General features: G+C 42.8%; 1 protein-coding gene across 1 annotated transcript; it reads left to right on the top strand.

Moving 5' to 3' along the window:
• The first annotated feature begins 5,036 nt into the window (after positions 1 to 5,036).
• Positions 5,037 to 17,957, top strand: PSMC1 (proteasome 26S subunit, ATPase 1). Its single transcript, XM_035101899.2, has 11 exons — positions 5,037 to 5,112; positions 7,088 to 7,141; positions 8,162 to 8,258; positions 9,355 to 9,479; positions 10,076 to 10,261; positions 11,745 to 11,873; positions 13,482 to 13,578; positions 14,079 to 14,268; positions 15,069 to 15,220; positions 15,877 to 16,031; positions 17,623 to 17,957. Exons 1-11 carry the CDS (start codon positions 5,110 to 5,112, stop codon positions 17,755 to 17,757), a joined length of 1,323 nt encoding a protein of 440 aa, XP_034957790.1. The 5' UTR covers positions 5,037 to 5,109; the 3' UTR covers positions 17,758 to 17,957.
• The last annotated feature ends 42 nt before the right edge of the window (positions 17,958 to 17,999 follow it).

The following is a 17,999-nucleotide window of genomic DNA, read 5'->3' as shown; positions in this document are numbered from 1 at the left end:
AAATATTCTCGTGCCATTTTCAGATTTAGCAGCAAAATAATAATTATTACGACGACAACGACGATGATGATGCAAGGCTTCCACCCTCACCCTGAAGTTGGCATATATACTTTTTACCAGCAAAATTGGCAGATTAAACAAGAAATCTCTGTTCTTCAGTAAAGAGAAGCATGGTGTAAATCATGCCTTGCCTTGTCTAAGCACATGTACTTGGAAGTAAGTCCTGCTGATCTCAGAGGAACGTGTACTTTCAAGTGAGCATGCTGAGTAACATGGGCACCCTGAAAAGACAAAATACAACTTCTCTAGCATGTGCTGTAAATGCAAATAGCAGCTTAAAAAGCCCATGCAATTCTGGGCTGCATCAATAGGAGTATAGCATCTAGATCAGGCATCCCCAAACTTTGGCCCTCCAGATATTTTGGACTACAATTCCCATCTTCCCCGACCACTGGTCCTGTTAGCTAGGGATCATGGGAGTTGTAGGCCAAAACATCTGGAGGGCCGCAGTTTGGGGATGCCTGATCTAGATCAGCGTTTCTCAACCGCTGTTCCGCGGCACACTAGTGTGCCGCGAGACGCTGGCTGGTGTGCCACGACGTGCGGCGACGAGAAGGGCGATTTGCATTGACACGTGCCTGGCGGCCGCCAATATTCCACACTGACCCACCGGAAAGGAAGCCGGCCGGGTCACGACGCGGGGCGAGCGCAGCTCTCAACAGCCACCACCACGGGAGGGGGGGGGTTAGACAAACTTAAAGAAGCTTGCTGGATGAGCTCAACCTGAAACTTGCTGAGCAAAGGATTGTGCTGGCAGAGAAATCAGCGGCTTGTGAAGCCTTATTACAGGAGATTGCAACCAACACAGCAATTGGCAAGTGTTTCTTACAGTCATAATTATACAGGTATAGTCAATATAGGGCGGCACAGAGTTAAATTTTTTAACTTTTTTAATGGTGGTGTGCCTCGTGATTTTTTTCATGGAACAAGTGTGCCTTGGCCCAAAAAAGGTTGAGAAACACTGATCTAGATCAAGGGAAGTAATAGTACCACTGTATTCTGCTCTGGTCAGACCTCACCTGGAGTACTGTGTCCAGTTCTGGGCACCACAGTTCAAGAAGAGCGCAACGAAAATGGTCAAAGGCCTGGAAATGCTGCCTTATGAGGAACGGCTTAGGGAGCTGGGTATGTTTAGCCTGGAGAAGAGGTGATATGATAGCCATGTTCAAATATATAAAAGGATGTCATATAGAGGAGGGAGAAAAGTTGTTTTCTGCTGCTCCAGAGAAGCGGACACGGAGCAATGGATTCAAACTACAAGAAAGAAGATTCTACCTGAACATTAGGAAGAACTTCCTGACAGTAAGAGCTGTTCGGCAGTGGAATTTGCTACCAAGGAGTGTGGTGGAGTTTCCTTCTTTGGATGTCTTTAAGCAGAGGCTTGACAGGCATATGTCAAGAATGCTTTGGTGGTGTTTCCTGCTTGGTAGGGGGTTGGACTGGATGGCCCTTGTGGTCTCTTCCAACTCTATGATTCTATGATTCTATCGGTTGTGTGCATGCATGTGTAGCTGTCCCCAGAGCTTTAGCATAATTGCCCCGATTACCTTCCTTTGGAAGAGATTTGGATGTTCACAAGAAGCAGGAGTTTCAGGGTGTAAGTGGAAAGCTTCAGTACAGATGCACTTTAGAGATACTGAATGAAGTTACACACAAGGACCAATTTCCAGAGGGAACAAAATATTCTTTTAAAGTGGTATGTCTTCCTAATGGTAAGAGCTGCCCAACAATGGAAGTAATTGCCTTGGGAGGCTCTCTTTGGAGTGACATTTAACCAAAGATTGGACAGCCATCTGCCAGGGATGTTGCAGGTGCTTCTGACATTGCAGATCCAGCACCTTGCAGGCAGTTGGATTAGATGACTTTCAAGTTCCTTCCAACTTTATAATTCCATGGTTTTATGGAATTGTAGCCTCGTAGTTTACATTTGCTATCCTTAATTAATCAATAACCACACGAGACGTAACTGGCTGCACGTAACTTGCAAAATAAAGCATACTATTCACTGTATCATATAATATATTTCAACAGTCATAAAATTCAGTGAAAAAAGCAGAAGATCCAGTGGATCAGTTCATACTCTATAATCAGTTCATGGATCAGGTCTAGACATTAGTACGTGTCTGTTCCACTTGCGTCAGTTCATAAAGTCCCACCAATCCACATGACAAGTAGTTTCAGTTCCACAGAATCCTATTCCAAAGACAAGGATTTCCGGAATATTAACCTTGTTTTGCCGTCCTGGGCTTCATCAGTAGTACAGGTTCAAAAGTGATGTAACAAGATAGTAGTAAACGCTGATGGCACCCTATAAATTCATAGAATCAGGTTGCAGATCATGCTTATCTCCATCAAAACAGGGGTGTGAGCAAGTCCTGAATACCCATTTATGTAATATTGGCAGGGTTTAATTTCTTGACTAAAGGATACCTAGTCTGAGGCCATTCTGACATATCATGACATATGACATTCTGACATATCATGAATAATAATTTATTATTTATACCCCGCCCATCTGGCTGGGTTTCCCCAGCCACTCAGGGCGGCTTCCAACAGAAAAATAAAATACAATCTATTAAACATTAAAAGCCTCCATTTCATATCATGAAAGGCACAAATCCTCCTGCTTAAGTAACATTTGTGCCAGAGGCATAATATTTCTTGAGTTACAACTACAGTACTGTGTTAACTACTGTGGCAATGCAGCCAATCAATAGGTTTGTGCAGTGCTTTTTTCCTGGGGGGGACGCAGGGGTATGCATACCCCTAAACATTTTGTGAATCTAAGTTTGGCCTCATTGAGTGGCAGTATTTCAATATGAGGAGGAAAATGAAAGTACCCCTAAACATTTTTTAGGGGAGAAATCACTGGGTTTGTGTAAATCCATCCTGAATTTGGCCTCTGCCTGCAATGTATCAACTTAATGAAATTTAGTTATGCAGAGCCCTCTGCTGGCTTATTTTTTTCTCCTCCTACATTTTTAAAAGCAGTTTGTTGTATTGCAAGTACAGAGAGTTTAGAGCAGGCATAGGCAATCTTGGCTCTCCAGATGTTTTGGAACTACAACTCCCATGATCCCTAGCTAACAGAGCCAGTGGTCAGGGATCATGGGAGTTGTAGTTCCAAAACATCTGGAGAGCAGAGCATGGGTAGGCAAACTAAGGCCCGGGGGCCGGATCCGGCCCAATCACCTTCTAAATCTGGCCCACGGACAGTCCAGGAATCAGTGTGTTTTTACATGAGAATGTGTCCTTTTATTTAAAATGCATCTATGGGTTATTTGTGGGGCATAGGAATTTGTTCATATTGTTTTTACCAAAATATAGTCTGCCCCCCCCCAAGGTCTAAGGGACAGTGGACCAGCCCCCTGCTGAAAAAGTTTGCTGACCCCTGGTTTAGAGCATACAAAAAAGGCTTGTTTTTAATATATAAAAATAATAAAATTACTATTATTGTTATTTTCTCCTTAAATTCCATGGGAGACTGCAAGAAGAACCTAGGAAAACAAGTTGTGGTAAACAATGTATAAATCTTAAAAAGAAAAATAATAGTTTAATTAAGTAGCAGCTAATAAAACTAGGCAATAGAGAAAACTAATAGGAATTAAATATTATAATGTATCAATCAACCTCAGTGTCAGAGAAGGCTAAAGGACACACATTTCAGGAAGCTTGACAAATTATTTCTCTCCGGCAAGATCCGACACCGGAAGTACAGTATAACTAATTTTAGAGCCCCCTGGTGACTAAACTATACAACGATACTGGGTGGTATCCAACATAGCACTAAGGCAAATATTTCATCAGCGCAAATATTTCCGGTTGTGCAACTGCTCTCCATCTTTCCTCTCCCCATGCACCTTGCATACCTGCTGTTCTAGGGATTTCTTCAACCCCCTGGATTGGGGGTGGGTGTATGGGTCACGCTCAGGGAAAGGAGGAAAACATAGAGTTCCCTCTGCCTTTCCTATCCTTAACCTCAAAGCTCTGCCTAACAGAATTGTAAACCTACTGGTATATCTGCAAATAATATCTGCAAATTATTCACCACTTTAATTATCAACAGTTCCCCCTAATATAGTGTTGCTCTGAGACATGAAGCATTTTATGTAATTAAAACGGTGTGTGGGTGTTTTCTCCACAGCCACCCTGTGGTGGGCAGTGGGTACCAATGCAGGAGCGGACCCACCAGAGATCACTTCGCTCCAAGGCCATAGAAAGCGACTCAAACTATTGCATGTTCCAATCATATCGCCTTCAACTGTGCTGGCAGCAACGCACACATATTTTTCTTCAGATCATCAGCAGGACGTTTAATATGAACATGCACTTAAAATAAATCCTTTTTTAAAAAACCGAAACAATAGAGCTTTTGCACGTAAATCAGCATGCGTCGATCCTTTATTCATCAAAATGTTAATTCCCTTTCTCTTCCCAAATCAACGCCAAGAGCTTTTCTATTGCAACCCCTCTCTTCCAAAAAGTTTTGTCCCTTCCAAACAAAATTTAAAAATTCCTTCCAGTAGCACCTTAGAGACCAACTAAGTTTGTCATTGGTATGAGCTTTCTGTGCATGTATCTGAAGAAGTGTGCATGCACACGAAAGCTCATACCAATGACAAACTTGGTTGGTCTCTAAGGTGCTACTGGAAGGATTTTCTAAATTTTGTTTCGACTACGGCAGACCAACACGGCTAGTACCTATAACTCTCCCTTCCAAGATCAAATAATGTAAAGCATTTTTCTTTTCTTTTCTAAATAAACGCTCTTTTGGGGGGGCACACTGCAACACACACAACCCGTCCTCCACCCCCAGGGAATCAAAAACATCTACGGCGGCGCCCTTTCTCCCGTTCCCATAGAAACAAGCGGGCGTCCTTTTCCCGGAGACTTCTTTTTGATAGGCTCCTGCGAATCCTTGGCTCCGCCCCCTCCCATCGGCTTCGCTCTTGCTGTTTGGTCCTCGCGGCGGCCCGTAGCGAGCCCGCTTCCGTTTCCGCCGCTTCAAGGGTCCGCTCAGTTTCCGGCGGCCGGCTGTGAGTGAGCAGAATGGTGAGTCGGGTGGGAGGCCGGTGAGTCCGGGTTTTTTCGGTCTGCGAGCGCCGCAGCTGGGCCTCCCCTGGAGAAACCGAGAGGTGGCGCGGAGGAGGAGGAGGGAGAGGTGGACCAGGATCCTGCCGCTTCCGTCTCTCTGCGTGGGCTTCGCAGATTTAATGCGGTGTCATCGCCCGTTCCCTACCCGAGGCGGGGTGGATGGCGTGCCATGGAGACGGGGGGCGGGTATCCAGAGAGCGAGGAAGAGCGGGGCTAAAGGCCTCGAGGGCCCGCTCTGGCAGCTCGCTGTCAAGAGTTAGGTTGTGGGGGCGTTGGCGCTCGTCGGGTTGTGGTGACGCCTAAAGCAGGCACCCCCAAACTCGGCCCACCAGATGTTTTGGGACAACAATTCCCATTATCCCTGACCACTGGTCCTGTTAGCTAGGGATGATGGGAGTTGTAGTCCCAAAACATCTAGAGGGCCGAGTTTGTGGGTGCCTGGGGCCTAAAGTGAGACCTGTGTGGCAACTCGTCGCATCTGCCAATGCCAGTCTCTGGTGTGGAAAACACACGCACAAACACCTGCCCATCTATCTCTACAACACAGACTTTTGTGCCCCAGAGTGGCTGGGTCAACCCAGTCAGTTGGGAGGGCTCCACCAATGAAATAATAACAATTGTTTTTGTTTGTGTTATCTCACATGCCCTATGCTGTATTCGTGCCTCACGCATGTAGGTCTCTGCGTGTGAATTGTTTTACTGGGATTTTTGTCCTGTTTAGCCCCAGTAAAGCTGTGATTCCAAGAGACTGTTGAGTCAAAGGGTAAAACTCTTTCACCACTTGGCAGATCTAAAAACAAACAAAAAAACAAAAAAACACAGCACTAGTTTTTAACTTGTAAAAGCCCACATGGTTGCTTCTCATTGGAAGGTTGGTTGTGCAGGCAGGGCAGTCGCATTGCTTTTATCGTAAGCTGCCGTAGTTGCAGCGAAAGCCCATTTACTTAGTTATGGTAGTGGAGTGATTTGAATTGAGGACATCCTGCTTTTGGCCCTTAGTGCAGTTGTATACATGCTTACCTGAAAGCAACTCCACAGAAAATTATAAAGCTTCCAAATAAACATTCCTAGGATTGGACTGCACATCACTATGCTAGTATGGTTAGCTCTCCAAACACAACTGAGAATTTTTTGTCAGTTTGGTTTTAAACTACTGCTTAAAAGCACTTCACTGTGAAGAACTTTTGTTGAAACTGAAAGTTATATTATTTTCCAGTGTTGCAGATTGTAATCTGTACTTCCAATTTCATTAAGATGCTAGAGGTTTACATCTGTTTTGCACATCTTAAGCTGCAGTCCTAAACATGCATGCAGTATGATCCTAAATATCTCAAAAGTCATTTGTGCTGAATTCATTGAGACTTACTCCCTCAAATGTGCGGATAGGATTACAACCTTACTTGGAAGCACATACTATTAAAAAGAATGGGACTTGGTACATGGTGTAAATATTTGAATATCAATATGTTTAGTACATGTTCTCCCTCCCACACACTTAGGTGTGGGTTATGTTCCAGGCCCCTGCATGCATAAATGAAATTATGTGATGTGGGGAGCACCCCCCATTTTAATAGGGAGAGCGCGCAGAGAGGAGAGAGACAGACCTGCCCTGGAAATTGCTCCAGCCACTGCCTGGCCTGCCTGCCTGAGGGGAGCTAGTGTGTGCAGCTGCAGCAGCTGGCCATGGAGGGCATGGGTTGAGAATGGCGCCCAGCAGAACTGGTGCCAGGGTGGCGGAGGCAAGGAGAAGATGCCTCCTGTGCCACTGGTCGAGGGAAAGGCAATTTATTTGTTTATGATGCAGTGACTTGCGTAAATGCGGTTCTGTGTGAGTGAGATGTGTGTAGGGGGGGCGGGAGAGGTATATTTCAAGCATGTGAAGTAGACTGACTTTTAGTATGCCACTTGATCTTCTGTTTGTTCCCATTATTAGGGTCAAAGTCAGAGTGGTGGACATGGTCCTGGAGGTGGCAAGAAGGATGACAAAGTAAGAAAATGTAAAAATGTTTATATCAGCTGTAATTCCTTGAGAAATGCACCAATACAATTTTGTTTAGAAAATCTGTTCTGTGCTGGTTGGGCAGCATTTCCTCAGGTGTGTCATTGTGTAATTGAATTGGTACTACAGTCTCCCCATTTTTTTTTGCGATGCAGATGGCTTTTATTTGCTGCATATAGATAATGCCTTAATCATAAAACATTAACAGTCACCACTGTGTTACATTGACACACAGGAAAATACTGAATTTAATAATCTAGAATTCGTTAGTACTACAGTGATTATCAAGAGTTTGTAATCAGAAACTTTTAAACACACTTTTTCACCGACATAAACTTCCTCTGTCCTTTCCATAGCAGCATTTAAATAATCTTACTAACCACATAACTAAAACATCTCATTTTGTGCTTTCTGTTGTTTGGAGCCAACTGAGTAACAGTCCTCTTGGACAAATAGTGAGCATTGTATGCGCTGATTTGTTTTGGAGGCACACCATGTTTCTCCAGCCACCTGGACCTTGATTTCTAAGGCCATACATAGTAAGATGTGAAATATTAGCTCCAGTTGCCAAGAATCACAGCAGCATGGAGGAAGAGGTATCATATCAGCCTGTTTGCTGGACTTGGAATTGTCTATAGTGGACCTCTGGAGGTCACTTAGGACACAGGAACCTGTGGCGGTAGTTTATTGATCAGAGAGCTATGTATTAATAACTTGCTTCCCAGATTTTTGCGGGTTGGAGTTGCTTCAGTGTTTCTCCTTGTACTGGTCTAGGCCAAGGGAAACATGTAGCACTCCAACTCTCATCAGCCCTATCTAGCATGACTAGTGGTCAAAGATTTTGAAAGCAGTACTGGTAGTTCAAAAATATCTGAAGGTCCACGGGTTTCCATCCCTGGTCAGCAATCATATTTCTTCATACTGCAGTGCTAACTCTTGCACAGGTTTCATTGGGGTCAGTTCTTTCACCATTCTGACTCTTTCTACCTGATTGTTGAAATAAAAAAGGATAAGAAGAAGAAGTATGAGCCTCCAGTTCCAACTCGAGTGGGGAAAAAGAAGAAGAAGACAAAGGGACCAGATGCTGCCAGCAAACTTCCACTGGGTAAGTGCAGCTGGTTTGTGCATATTTCAGGAAGGGACCATCACACAGTATGTGTTGCATATAAAAGAGCCCCAGCTCAAGCCTGGGCACCTCTGCTTATAAAGCTCAGATAGCAAGGCTGGAAGAGGCCTCTGTTTGAAACTTCAGAGAGCTATTGTCAAGCCGAGTGAAAGCTAGGTGGCTCAACGGTTTGACTTTGCATGAGGCAACCATTTATATTTGTAACATCTGCTTACTTCTGTGTCATGAAATCCAGAACTTTGAGCCTGTAGGTGTCTAGTCATTTTCAACTTTTAGAATTTATTTTATAATCTGATTAGTGTGCAAATACTGGAAGCACAGAGCAGATTTTAGCAACATTAAAACAAACTTTAACCTTGACTCTGAGGTCATTTTCAGAGACCTTTCTCTGAGGGCATTTTCAGTGGTACTGCACTGGTTGTGGAATTCCCTCTCCAGAGAGGCTTGCCTGACACCCTGTGTTATAATCCTTTTGCTTTGAAAATTAAATCTTTTAGGCTGCAGTCCTAAATTCAGTAGGACTTCCGAGTTAGACATAGTTAGAGTTGTGCTCTTAGTGCTTTTTAATACTGTTTTATATGGTTTGCTGCCCCTGGTTTTATTTCTTCTAATTTTATTGTGATTATTTGTTTTTAAAATCTCTTATGAGATTTGTGTGGGAACATTAAGATGTTGGGCAATATACTGACGTAAGTAAGTAAAGTAAATAATGAACGCATTTATCCCTCAAAAAAAGTTATTATTATTATTATCATTAGTATTGTTATTATTATTATAAAAAGCTCTTCTATCGGTGGACTCTGCCACACCTTGCTGGCATATAACCTCTCCACACAAGAGTCTCGACATGCTTACATTTGGTACTTCCTTCTCACTGCAGTTCAGAATAAGATAGCTTCCCCTGCATTCAAAGGAAAGTAGTAGCTAGGGGTAGAAAGCAGGAAACCCAGGCAAATGGTAAGAGTTTAAAAATCTCATTTAGTTGGCAATCCCAAAGAATGAAGATACCAGTGTTCTCCCCAGAGCTTCACTCACAGTATTTGAATATTTTTATTCTTTGCCTTTTTCTTTATAGTAACCCCTCATACCCAGTGCAGACTCAAACTGTTGAAGCTGGAAAGAATAAAAGATTACCTTTTGATGGAGGAAGAATTCATCAGGAACCAGGAACAGATGAAACCTTTGGAAGAAAAGCAAGAGGTATATGTTGAGAGGCAAATGATTCTCTCTGCTAACCCATCTTCAGTTATTAACTTGCTCCAGTCTGTATCTCAAGCCATTTGTTTGTATACTTTCCACCTTCTGCCTCTTCTATTCATTTAGTGAAACAGCCGTTGCCTGAGGAAATCTCGTTCCACAATAAATTGTTCAGAATCGTGAATGACCTTGCCAAGTTTCTGAAACTGTGCTTATTTTATAGAGAACAAAATGGACGTGGGTTATTTCTGCACTTTGAAAATCTAATGTAGTCCAGCTACGTTTGGAGGGCCACAGTTTTCCCTCGTCCTATTGGCTCAAGCTATGCTATGAAGCAGAATAATCATTTTTCTTTTTGAACCATAAGAGAATAAGCCCTATAGGTGTTCTCAGGTAGTGCGTTAAAGAAACTACATTGCAGGTTTATTATACCCCAGTAGCTATTGGTCTGGCAAATAAAGATTAGAAAGAAAGAAAGAAAAGAAAAGAAAACCCAATGCATCACATTTTTAGCTTGCTCTTCTATTTATGAGGTTTACAAACAAAACCATTTAAAATGGCTTGAGACTTTACATCTTACATCTTATTTTTGTTTGCAGGAAGAGAGATCAAAGGTGGATGATCTAAGAGGGACCCCAATGTCTGTAGGGACACTGGAGGAGATTATTGATGATAATCATGCTATCGTGTCTACATCAGTGGGATCAGAGCACTATGTCAGCATTCTCTCCTTTGTAGACAAGGATTTGCTGGAGCCAGGGTGTTCCGTTCTGCTTAATCATAAGGTAATTATTGTCATATTTAAAGATGAGTAGCCTGCCTCTGAAAGTGCATAACATTTATTAATATATATTTATCTTAAAAAAATTGTGCCCCACTCTGAAGCTCAAAAATCTCCCAGAGCTGCCAGGAGCAGGTAAGACAATCCTTGCATGCCAGTTTTCAATCTAAAATACATGGGACAAAAGGAAAAAAGGTTGAGGGGGAAAGAAGAAAACAAACTTGGGCACCAATATTTAAAATGGAATAGAAACAGTTCAGAGAGAGAAGGAACCCAGTTGAGCTAGTTCTCAGCCCAGCCAATGGAGTAATGCAAAGTGGCAGACAAAACCAGTTTCTTTCCATTTTTGTCGCTGGTGTTGCAGCATGGTGTAATGACGTAGCCTGAGCCATGCTTAATTGAATGTGTGCTTTTGATTGTGTAGCAAACCTGCCCTGTTGACCAATAGTGCTGCAGCAATTTGGCAGCAGCGTCTGAAATTCAGTTGACATTTTCATTGAAGTTACTGCTGGAATGCTATAGTTCAGGCACGTCCAACAGGTAGATCGTGATCTACCGGTAGATCACTGGATGTCTGTAGTAGATCACTGCTAGATCACTGGCACCCCAAAAAAAGCTCACCCAAAATTTTCCTCCTCCCTAAAAAAAGCTGAACAACTATGACCTGAAGCCCTAAACAAAAATGGGCCTCCCTCCCTCCTAAAAGAAGCTCAACAAGTTTGACCTAAACCCCCCAAAACAGGGCTTCCCTTCCTTTAAAAAACCTCAACAGCTTTGACCTGAACCCCCCAAAAGGGGGTAGATCACTCCCAGTTTTTAACTCTGTGTGTAGATCACAGTCTCTTGGGAGTTGGCCACCGTTGCGGGTTGTACCTGTGCGTAGCTTATATCACACTATTCTTGCATGCATTTGTATTTGTAGACATGTTTAGGGCCCAATGTGCAGCAACCAAAACCTTGACTCAGTAGCTTGTGTTACTTTTGTTTGCTGTTGACTCTTCCGAGTGAGTCAGAGAACTTTATTGCTTGTGTGCTGCTTATGTATTCTGTTACTGTAACTGGCGGCTGGTGTTTCTCCCCCCCCCCCCATATGGCATTTGTTTTATTTGATTCCCCTCTTCTTTTTCTATGGTACAATGTATTTATGCACCCTTTGGGTGACAAGCGACCAATAAGTTCATTATAAATAAATAAACAAACAAACTTGGGCTGTGGTGTAGAGGAGATCTGCCAGATAGCACTGTACTTTGGAGCAGGCAGAAGCAGTAGAAGTCGCTGCTGATTTGGGGTGGTCCTGGGCCTCCTTTTCTGGTGGTGATTTTGGCAAAGCGAGCTGGCCCACCAGACCTATGTCAATGACATTTATGCTTTGCCTCATTGCTAGTGATGAGACAAACACTCAGAAAAACGTGCCGTTTCTCTCCAACCCAGACCCAAGTAACTTGCATGCTGTGTTATTTATTGGTGCTGCTGCCTGTTTTGATTAGGTCCACGCTGTGATAGGAGTCCTCATGGATGACACAGATCCTTTAGTGACAGTGATGAAGGTGGAGAAAGCCCCTCAAGAGACATATGCAGATATTGGAGGCTTAGATAACCAGATTCAAGAAATTAAGGTATTTATGCTTTCAGCACTGATGAAAGGAGCTGCCAGAATGTTTGATTACGTCACAATTTTTAAAAAAGTAATTAAAAAAAAGCCATGCCGGTATTTACTTGATTCTGTTACTCAGCATCTATTGCTGGAACTTCAATTGTATTTTGCTTAGCGGTCAGGTAATGGTCTGTCTTGATGGTGCCACATGTCCCTGCGGCTTGAGCGTGTGATTGTAGTGCTTAGGCTCCAGTCCACTACAATTCTCTTCCTTTAGAAATGAAGCAACCTCCTGTACTGTTTTTCAGTGTTTGTTGAAAAATCATCTTTTCATGTCCCAAGCCTTTCAAAACGACTCTATTTTATTTCTGCAGTTTTTAATTCTTGTTCATTTTTTAAAAAAACTGTTTACAGTCATACCTTGTTTTGCGGCCGGGATCCATTCCAGAACCCCGGCCACTAGCCAAAAAGGACACAGGGCAAAGTGTTGCATCTCTGCGCATGTGCACAGAGCTGTTTGTGCCAATGCACGAAGCACGATTTAGCACTTATGCGCATACATGAGCAGCAAACCCAGAAGTAGCCCGTTCCAGTACTTCCGCGTTTGCCGCGGACATTCACCGGAATGGACGCTAGGCAAGGCAGACGTTCGCGGAGGTATTACTTTATATGATCTGTACTATTGGAGGTTTTTAAGCAGAGGCTTGACAGGCATATGTCAAGAATGCTTTGATGCTGTGTCCTGCTTGGCAGGGGGTTGGACTGGATGGCCCTTGTGGTCTCTTCCAACTCTAAGATTCTATGTTTTATATTCTGTTCCTGTACACATGAGTATTCTCTGAATGTAGAGCAGTTCATAAATCCTAAAATAAATAATACTGTAAACTTTTACCTGTTAACGTTGACACCAGTGTTAAAAGACCTGCACTGGCTTGCTCTTTGCTACTGGACAAGGTTCACAGTTCTTGTGCAAAGACCTGAATAGCTGAGGCCCAAGAAACCTCAAGGACTGCCTTAAGTCCCAAGTATTCTCTGAATGTAGAGCAGATCCTCCATGGACCAGATGCACAGCTCATGCCAGGGAGAAGTTGTGCCTTTCAGGTGCCTGGTTAAAACCACCCTATTTCAGGAGGCCTTTGCCTCATGAAAGCTTCTCTGGTGTTTTAATTTTTGAGATTTTAAATGTTTGAAATTTAATTTACGTTTTAAGTTTTTGTATATTGTAGTATTTCATGTTTCTATCATTGTAAGCCACTTTGAGACCCAGATGATGCTGAAAAGCATTCATGTAGGTATGTATTACAGCACCTAGCAAAGAAATTGTGCACTTTAATCCTATAAGAGAAATTAGGCTTTCAGAGAATTGCCCGGGACTATCTAAACTGAGTGATGCTTCAAATCTCTGTTTCTCGGGGCTCTTGTTTCTCAGCTTGACACTTCAGCTCCTGCATCACACTGGGGTCTGTCGGAAACATTGGAGTTGCTGGCATTTGTTGCTTTAAAATACTCAGTGTTAACATTCACTTTTGAAAATTCTAATTTTGATCATTAATTCACTGCCCAGTGTGATTTTTTTTTCCAGCTAGGAAGAGCTAATATACAGATAGATATGTTGTTGCTTCTTCTATAGGAGTCTGTGGAGCTCCCTTTGACCCATCCTGAATATTATGAAGAAATGGGTATCAAGCCACCCAAAGGAGTCATTCTGTATGGACCACCTGGCACAGGTACTGCTCTTCTGTCATTCTGGTTCTATATGTCTCCAAATGTTGACACTCCAGGCTGCACCTCATGATTGATACACAGCTCATAGCCCGGGGGCTGGAGCAATAGGGTCTTGCTACTATCCCTGACATTGTTCTTTATAACAGTGTGGTCCTGAAATGTGGGGTATGATAAGCTAATATTTACCCATGAGGTGCTGCTGAAAATGCTATCTTCTTTGGAGGCTAGATTGGCTCCACAAGGCACAGTGCCTTTGCTGCTGCAGTGCTACTTGTCTACTTGTCCCCCAGGAAGCATTAGTTCAAGTTGTAGGAACCTTTTTGAAGTACTTCCAAGGCTGTAGCTGGAATTGTAAGATTGCCTAACCTCGGAAGTTAATCTCTCATAGACAATATGGGTACCTTGTGGATAGTTCCAAACTGCATGCATGCATAGCAGTGTAATGCAGAGTAGTCACTGTGTCTGCAAGCTCTAAATTCACTGTGTTTTGGAAATCAAACAGGTAAAACATTACTAGCTAAAGCAGTGGCAAACCAAACCTCTGCCACCTTCTTGAGAGTGGTTGGTTCTGAACTTATACAGAAGTACCTTGGAGATGGTCCAAAGCTTGTTCGAGAACTGTTTCGAGTGGCTGAGGAGCATGCCCCGTCAATCGTCTTCATCGATGAAATCGATGCTATAGGTACCAAAAGGTAGGACATTGTTGTCGCTTTAATGTGCAATTCTGTGAATTGGTTTCATTTTTTCCTTTCTTTCCAGTCAATCAATGACAGGAGTTGGTGGGATACAGGAGCTGTGTTGCATTCTGCCCTCCCCAAAGGTTACTTTCCTTTTGCTCACAGGTGTTTTTGCTACACAGCCAATCCTTGTTTTGTGTGAGGGTTCCGTTCTGGACCCCTGCACCCATTGGTAGAGCACATGTAAGCTAACTTCTGATGTAATATAGGTGCCAGAGCACTCTCGGACTATGCCATTTGTATAATTTGTAAGGCCTATTGTAATAACTACTGGAGGCTAAAGCAGTCACTTAACATTTCAAAGGAAGACCAGATAGAAGTTGCTGAAATGCAGTTGTGTTAAACAGGACAAATTATGCATGTGAAATCTGATGGTATTGTAAAAGCACCTGTTCCCCATCTTGAAGGCTTTTTGTGCTATTTCAGCTGAGGGCAGGGGGAACGAGAAGGGGCAGAAAAAACTTGCAGTTATGTGATGCCAAGCAAGCAAGTAAGTTCAAGCAAAGCAATGCCATTTGTAGATCAGCTTTGAGTCCCGCCTCTTACCCATCCAGCAGAATGCGGTATCTCATCCGCCGAGTTTAGAAATTAAAAAAAAAAGAGTTTGGGGGAGATCTCTGTGTAGCCATTGCTTGTGCCATAACTTATTTGCCTGTGATTGCTCAGTGATTTTATTTAGAGATAAAGGGAAATGTGGTATTCTGTGGAGACTGCTGCATGCAACTTACTTTGATGTTATTCTCTCTCCTCCAAAGATACGATTCAAATTCGGGGGGCGAAAGGGAAATCCAACGAACAATGCTGGAGCTGCTGAACCAATTAGATGGGTTTGACTCGCGTGGAGATGTAAAGGTGATCATGGCCACTAACAGAATAGAAACACTGGATCCAGCTTTAATCAGGCCAGGTGATCATTGTGTTGCAAATTATTTCCACTTGTTTTTTGCATTTGACTACTGACTGTGTTGCAGTTTCTCAATAAGCTAAGTGCTTCCTTATGTAGCTTACTCTTTATTGATGTTATTACTGGACATGACAGTTTTATCCAAGCAAAAATTGGGCAAGTTCCTCTCCCTTAGTGGCTCATTATCTAGATATAGAACCCGGGGAGAGGGAGGCGTGAAAAATTAGGGATGTGAGCAGTTACAGTTCTGCATGCTAGATCCCAGGGTATGGTCTGAAGACAAATAATACAACCAACTTGTTGGAGCTAAGCAAATCAGGGTGTGGTCAGTACCTAGATGGGAGATGGTCTGGAAATCCTCTACATTAAGTTCCATGGAAGAAAGGCAGGATATAAATGTAAAAGAAATGTGTAGTCTATGAAATTTAACCTCTCGGGGATGCTTATCACCATTAGTCAGGGGGAACATATTAGCTGTGGAGTAGAAAGTGCCAAAAATGGTTTATGCTTATTTGCTTTTCAAATGGCATGCTATCATGTCCAGGTTAAACTGTTTTTTAAAGAAGAAAACTGTTTAGTCGCAGTGTGAAGCCACTTCCCAAGGAAATACTTCCATCTCAGTAAAAATCTATGCCTGGTTGTTGTTTTTCAATCCCCAGGACGTATCGATAGGAAGATTGAATTCCCTCTGCCCGACGAGAAAACAAAGAAGCGTATCTTCCAGATTCATACCAGCAGAATGACTTTGGCAGATGATGTCACACTGGATGAGCTGATTATGGCTAAAGACGATCTTTCTGGTGCAGATATTAAGGTAAGATGCTTGATAACCAATTAAAGTTTCTCCTCTTAACAGTGAATCATCTCAGCCTCCTTTCCTCATATGTTTCATCTCTTCTCACAAGCATCATTATTTTATCAGATTTTAGAGGAACTGTTACCTGATCACTCTTGATTTTGAAAGGGTTGGGTTTTTTTAAAATATGAAATGGCATCTTCCGTTTTGCCTGATAACAAATGTTCGTGTCATGGAAGTATTTCCCATGTTGGTCAGCTATTTTGCCTCCTCCTGAGGTAGAAAGTCATTGATATATGGAAGTGGGCCTGTCTTTGGTAGGCGCTGTGGTTAAACCACTGAGCCTAGGGCTTGCTGATCAGAAGGTCGGCGGTTCGAATCCCTGTGACGGGGTGAGCTCCCGTTGCTTGGTCCCAGCTCCTGCCAACCTAGCAGTTCGAAAGCACGTCAAAATGCAAGTAGATAAATAGGAACCGCTACAGCGGGAAGGTAAACAGTGTTTCCATGTGCTGCTCTGGTTTGCCAGAAGCGGCTTTGTCATGCTGGCCACATGACCTGGAAGCTATACGCCGGCTCCCTCGGCCAATAATGCGAGATGAGCGCGCAACCCCAGAGTCGGTCATGACTGGATCTAATGGTCAGGGGTCCTTTACCTGTCTTTGGTATGAGGGGCCGAAACTCATGGAACAAGGGTAAGAAATGCTTGAATGTTTTGCCAAATATTTTGCTAGAAGTTTGTAGGAATCAGTGACACTTGGAGAATGCCTTTTGCAGGGAAGGAGGGAGCAGCTAAGGCCTTGCTTTCATCGTTATCCATCTCAAGTGTTCAAGTTAAAATGATAGAACTTTAAAATCACAATACGATAAATGCAACTGATAATCAAAAGGGCCCCATTAATTAATTCCTAACATTAACCACCAGAAAAGGTTTGAGTGTGTTTCAAGAGGCATGCTTTAACAAGAGCTGAAATATTGCCAGCATTGGCATGGGTTGGGGGAATTGATAGGAAGGGGACTAACCCTGAATGCAGCAAAACTAAGAGGACCTCTGCAGTTGAGCATGATTCTCAGACAGGGAACTACAGAGACACTTGCTCATATGCCTTGATAAGAGATGAGTTGCAGAGTTGAAAACAGGCTCTGGCCTGTTTTGCTTCCTTGTCTTTCACTGGTAGGTGCACCATGACTGACTCACAAGATCTCCATTTTCTTGCTTAAACCTAATGACACTTCATTATAAAAACTTCAATTTTGGCATTTCATTCAAATGCTGAAAAGATTCGCTGGGCTCTGCTTCTGTGAGAGCAGAGTATGGAGAGGGAAAGAACCAAGCAGTATGTAATGATTACTGTGTTTTACAGTCCAATTGCCTTTTTGTTTAGTTAAACTATGAACCACCCTTAACAGACGTATGCCCCAATCTTGTGCAGGTTTATTTAAAAGTAAGTCTGAACCAGTGCTGTGCTGCTTACTCCTAAGTAAGTATGCATAGGACTGCTGCCCTAGCTGGACAATATTGCAAGTATTGCTTACTGAAAATTCTTTTTTCACTGCATTGAATAAAAGCGAGATTCATAATTTTCTAACCAGAGGCTTCCATCTCTGGCAGGCTATTTGCACAGAAGCTGGCTTGATGGCTCTGCGGGAACGGAGAATGAAAGTAACAAATGAAGACTTCAAAAAATCAAAAGAGAATGTTCTTTACAAGAAACAAGAAGGCACCCCAGAGGGCCTCTATCTGTAACTTTTTACCTTTTGTTTGTTTCTCCTGGGGCAAGAGAAATGATTGGAACCTTCCTTTTGGAATACAAGAAAAGCATGAGAAATTAATGCCTTGGGCAGAAAGAAAAAGCTTTTGCTGCTTGAAGCATTGTTTAAGTGAATTCCTCTACATTGTAGTTTTAAACACTTTATTTGCCATTAAAACCTTGGTTTCCAAATGGATTGGAATGAATGGGTTAGGATTTTAAGCAATGATGGTTTCTT

This window comes from Zootoca vivipara, chromosome 1 (assembly GCF_963506605.1).
Source record: "Zootoca vivipara chromosome 1, rZooViv1.1, whole genome shotgun sequence".
Taxonomy (NCBI): Eukaryota; Metazoa; Chordata; class Lepidosauria; order Squamata; family Lacertidae; genus Zootoca; species Zootoca vivipara.
Note: the sequence above shows the minus strand (reverse complement) of the source record. Positions and strands in the feature narration are given on the sequence as shown.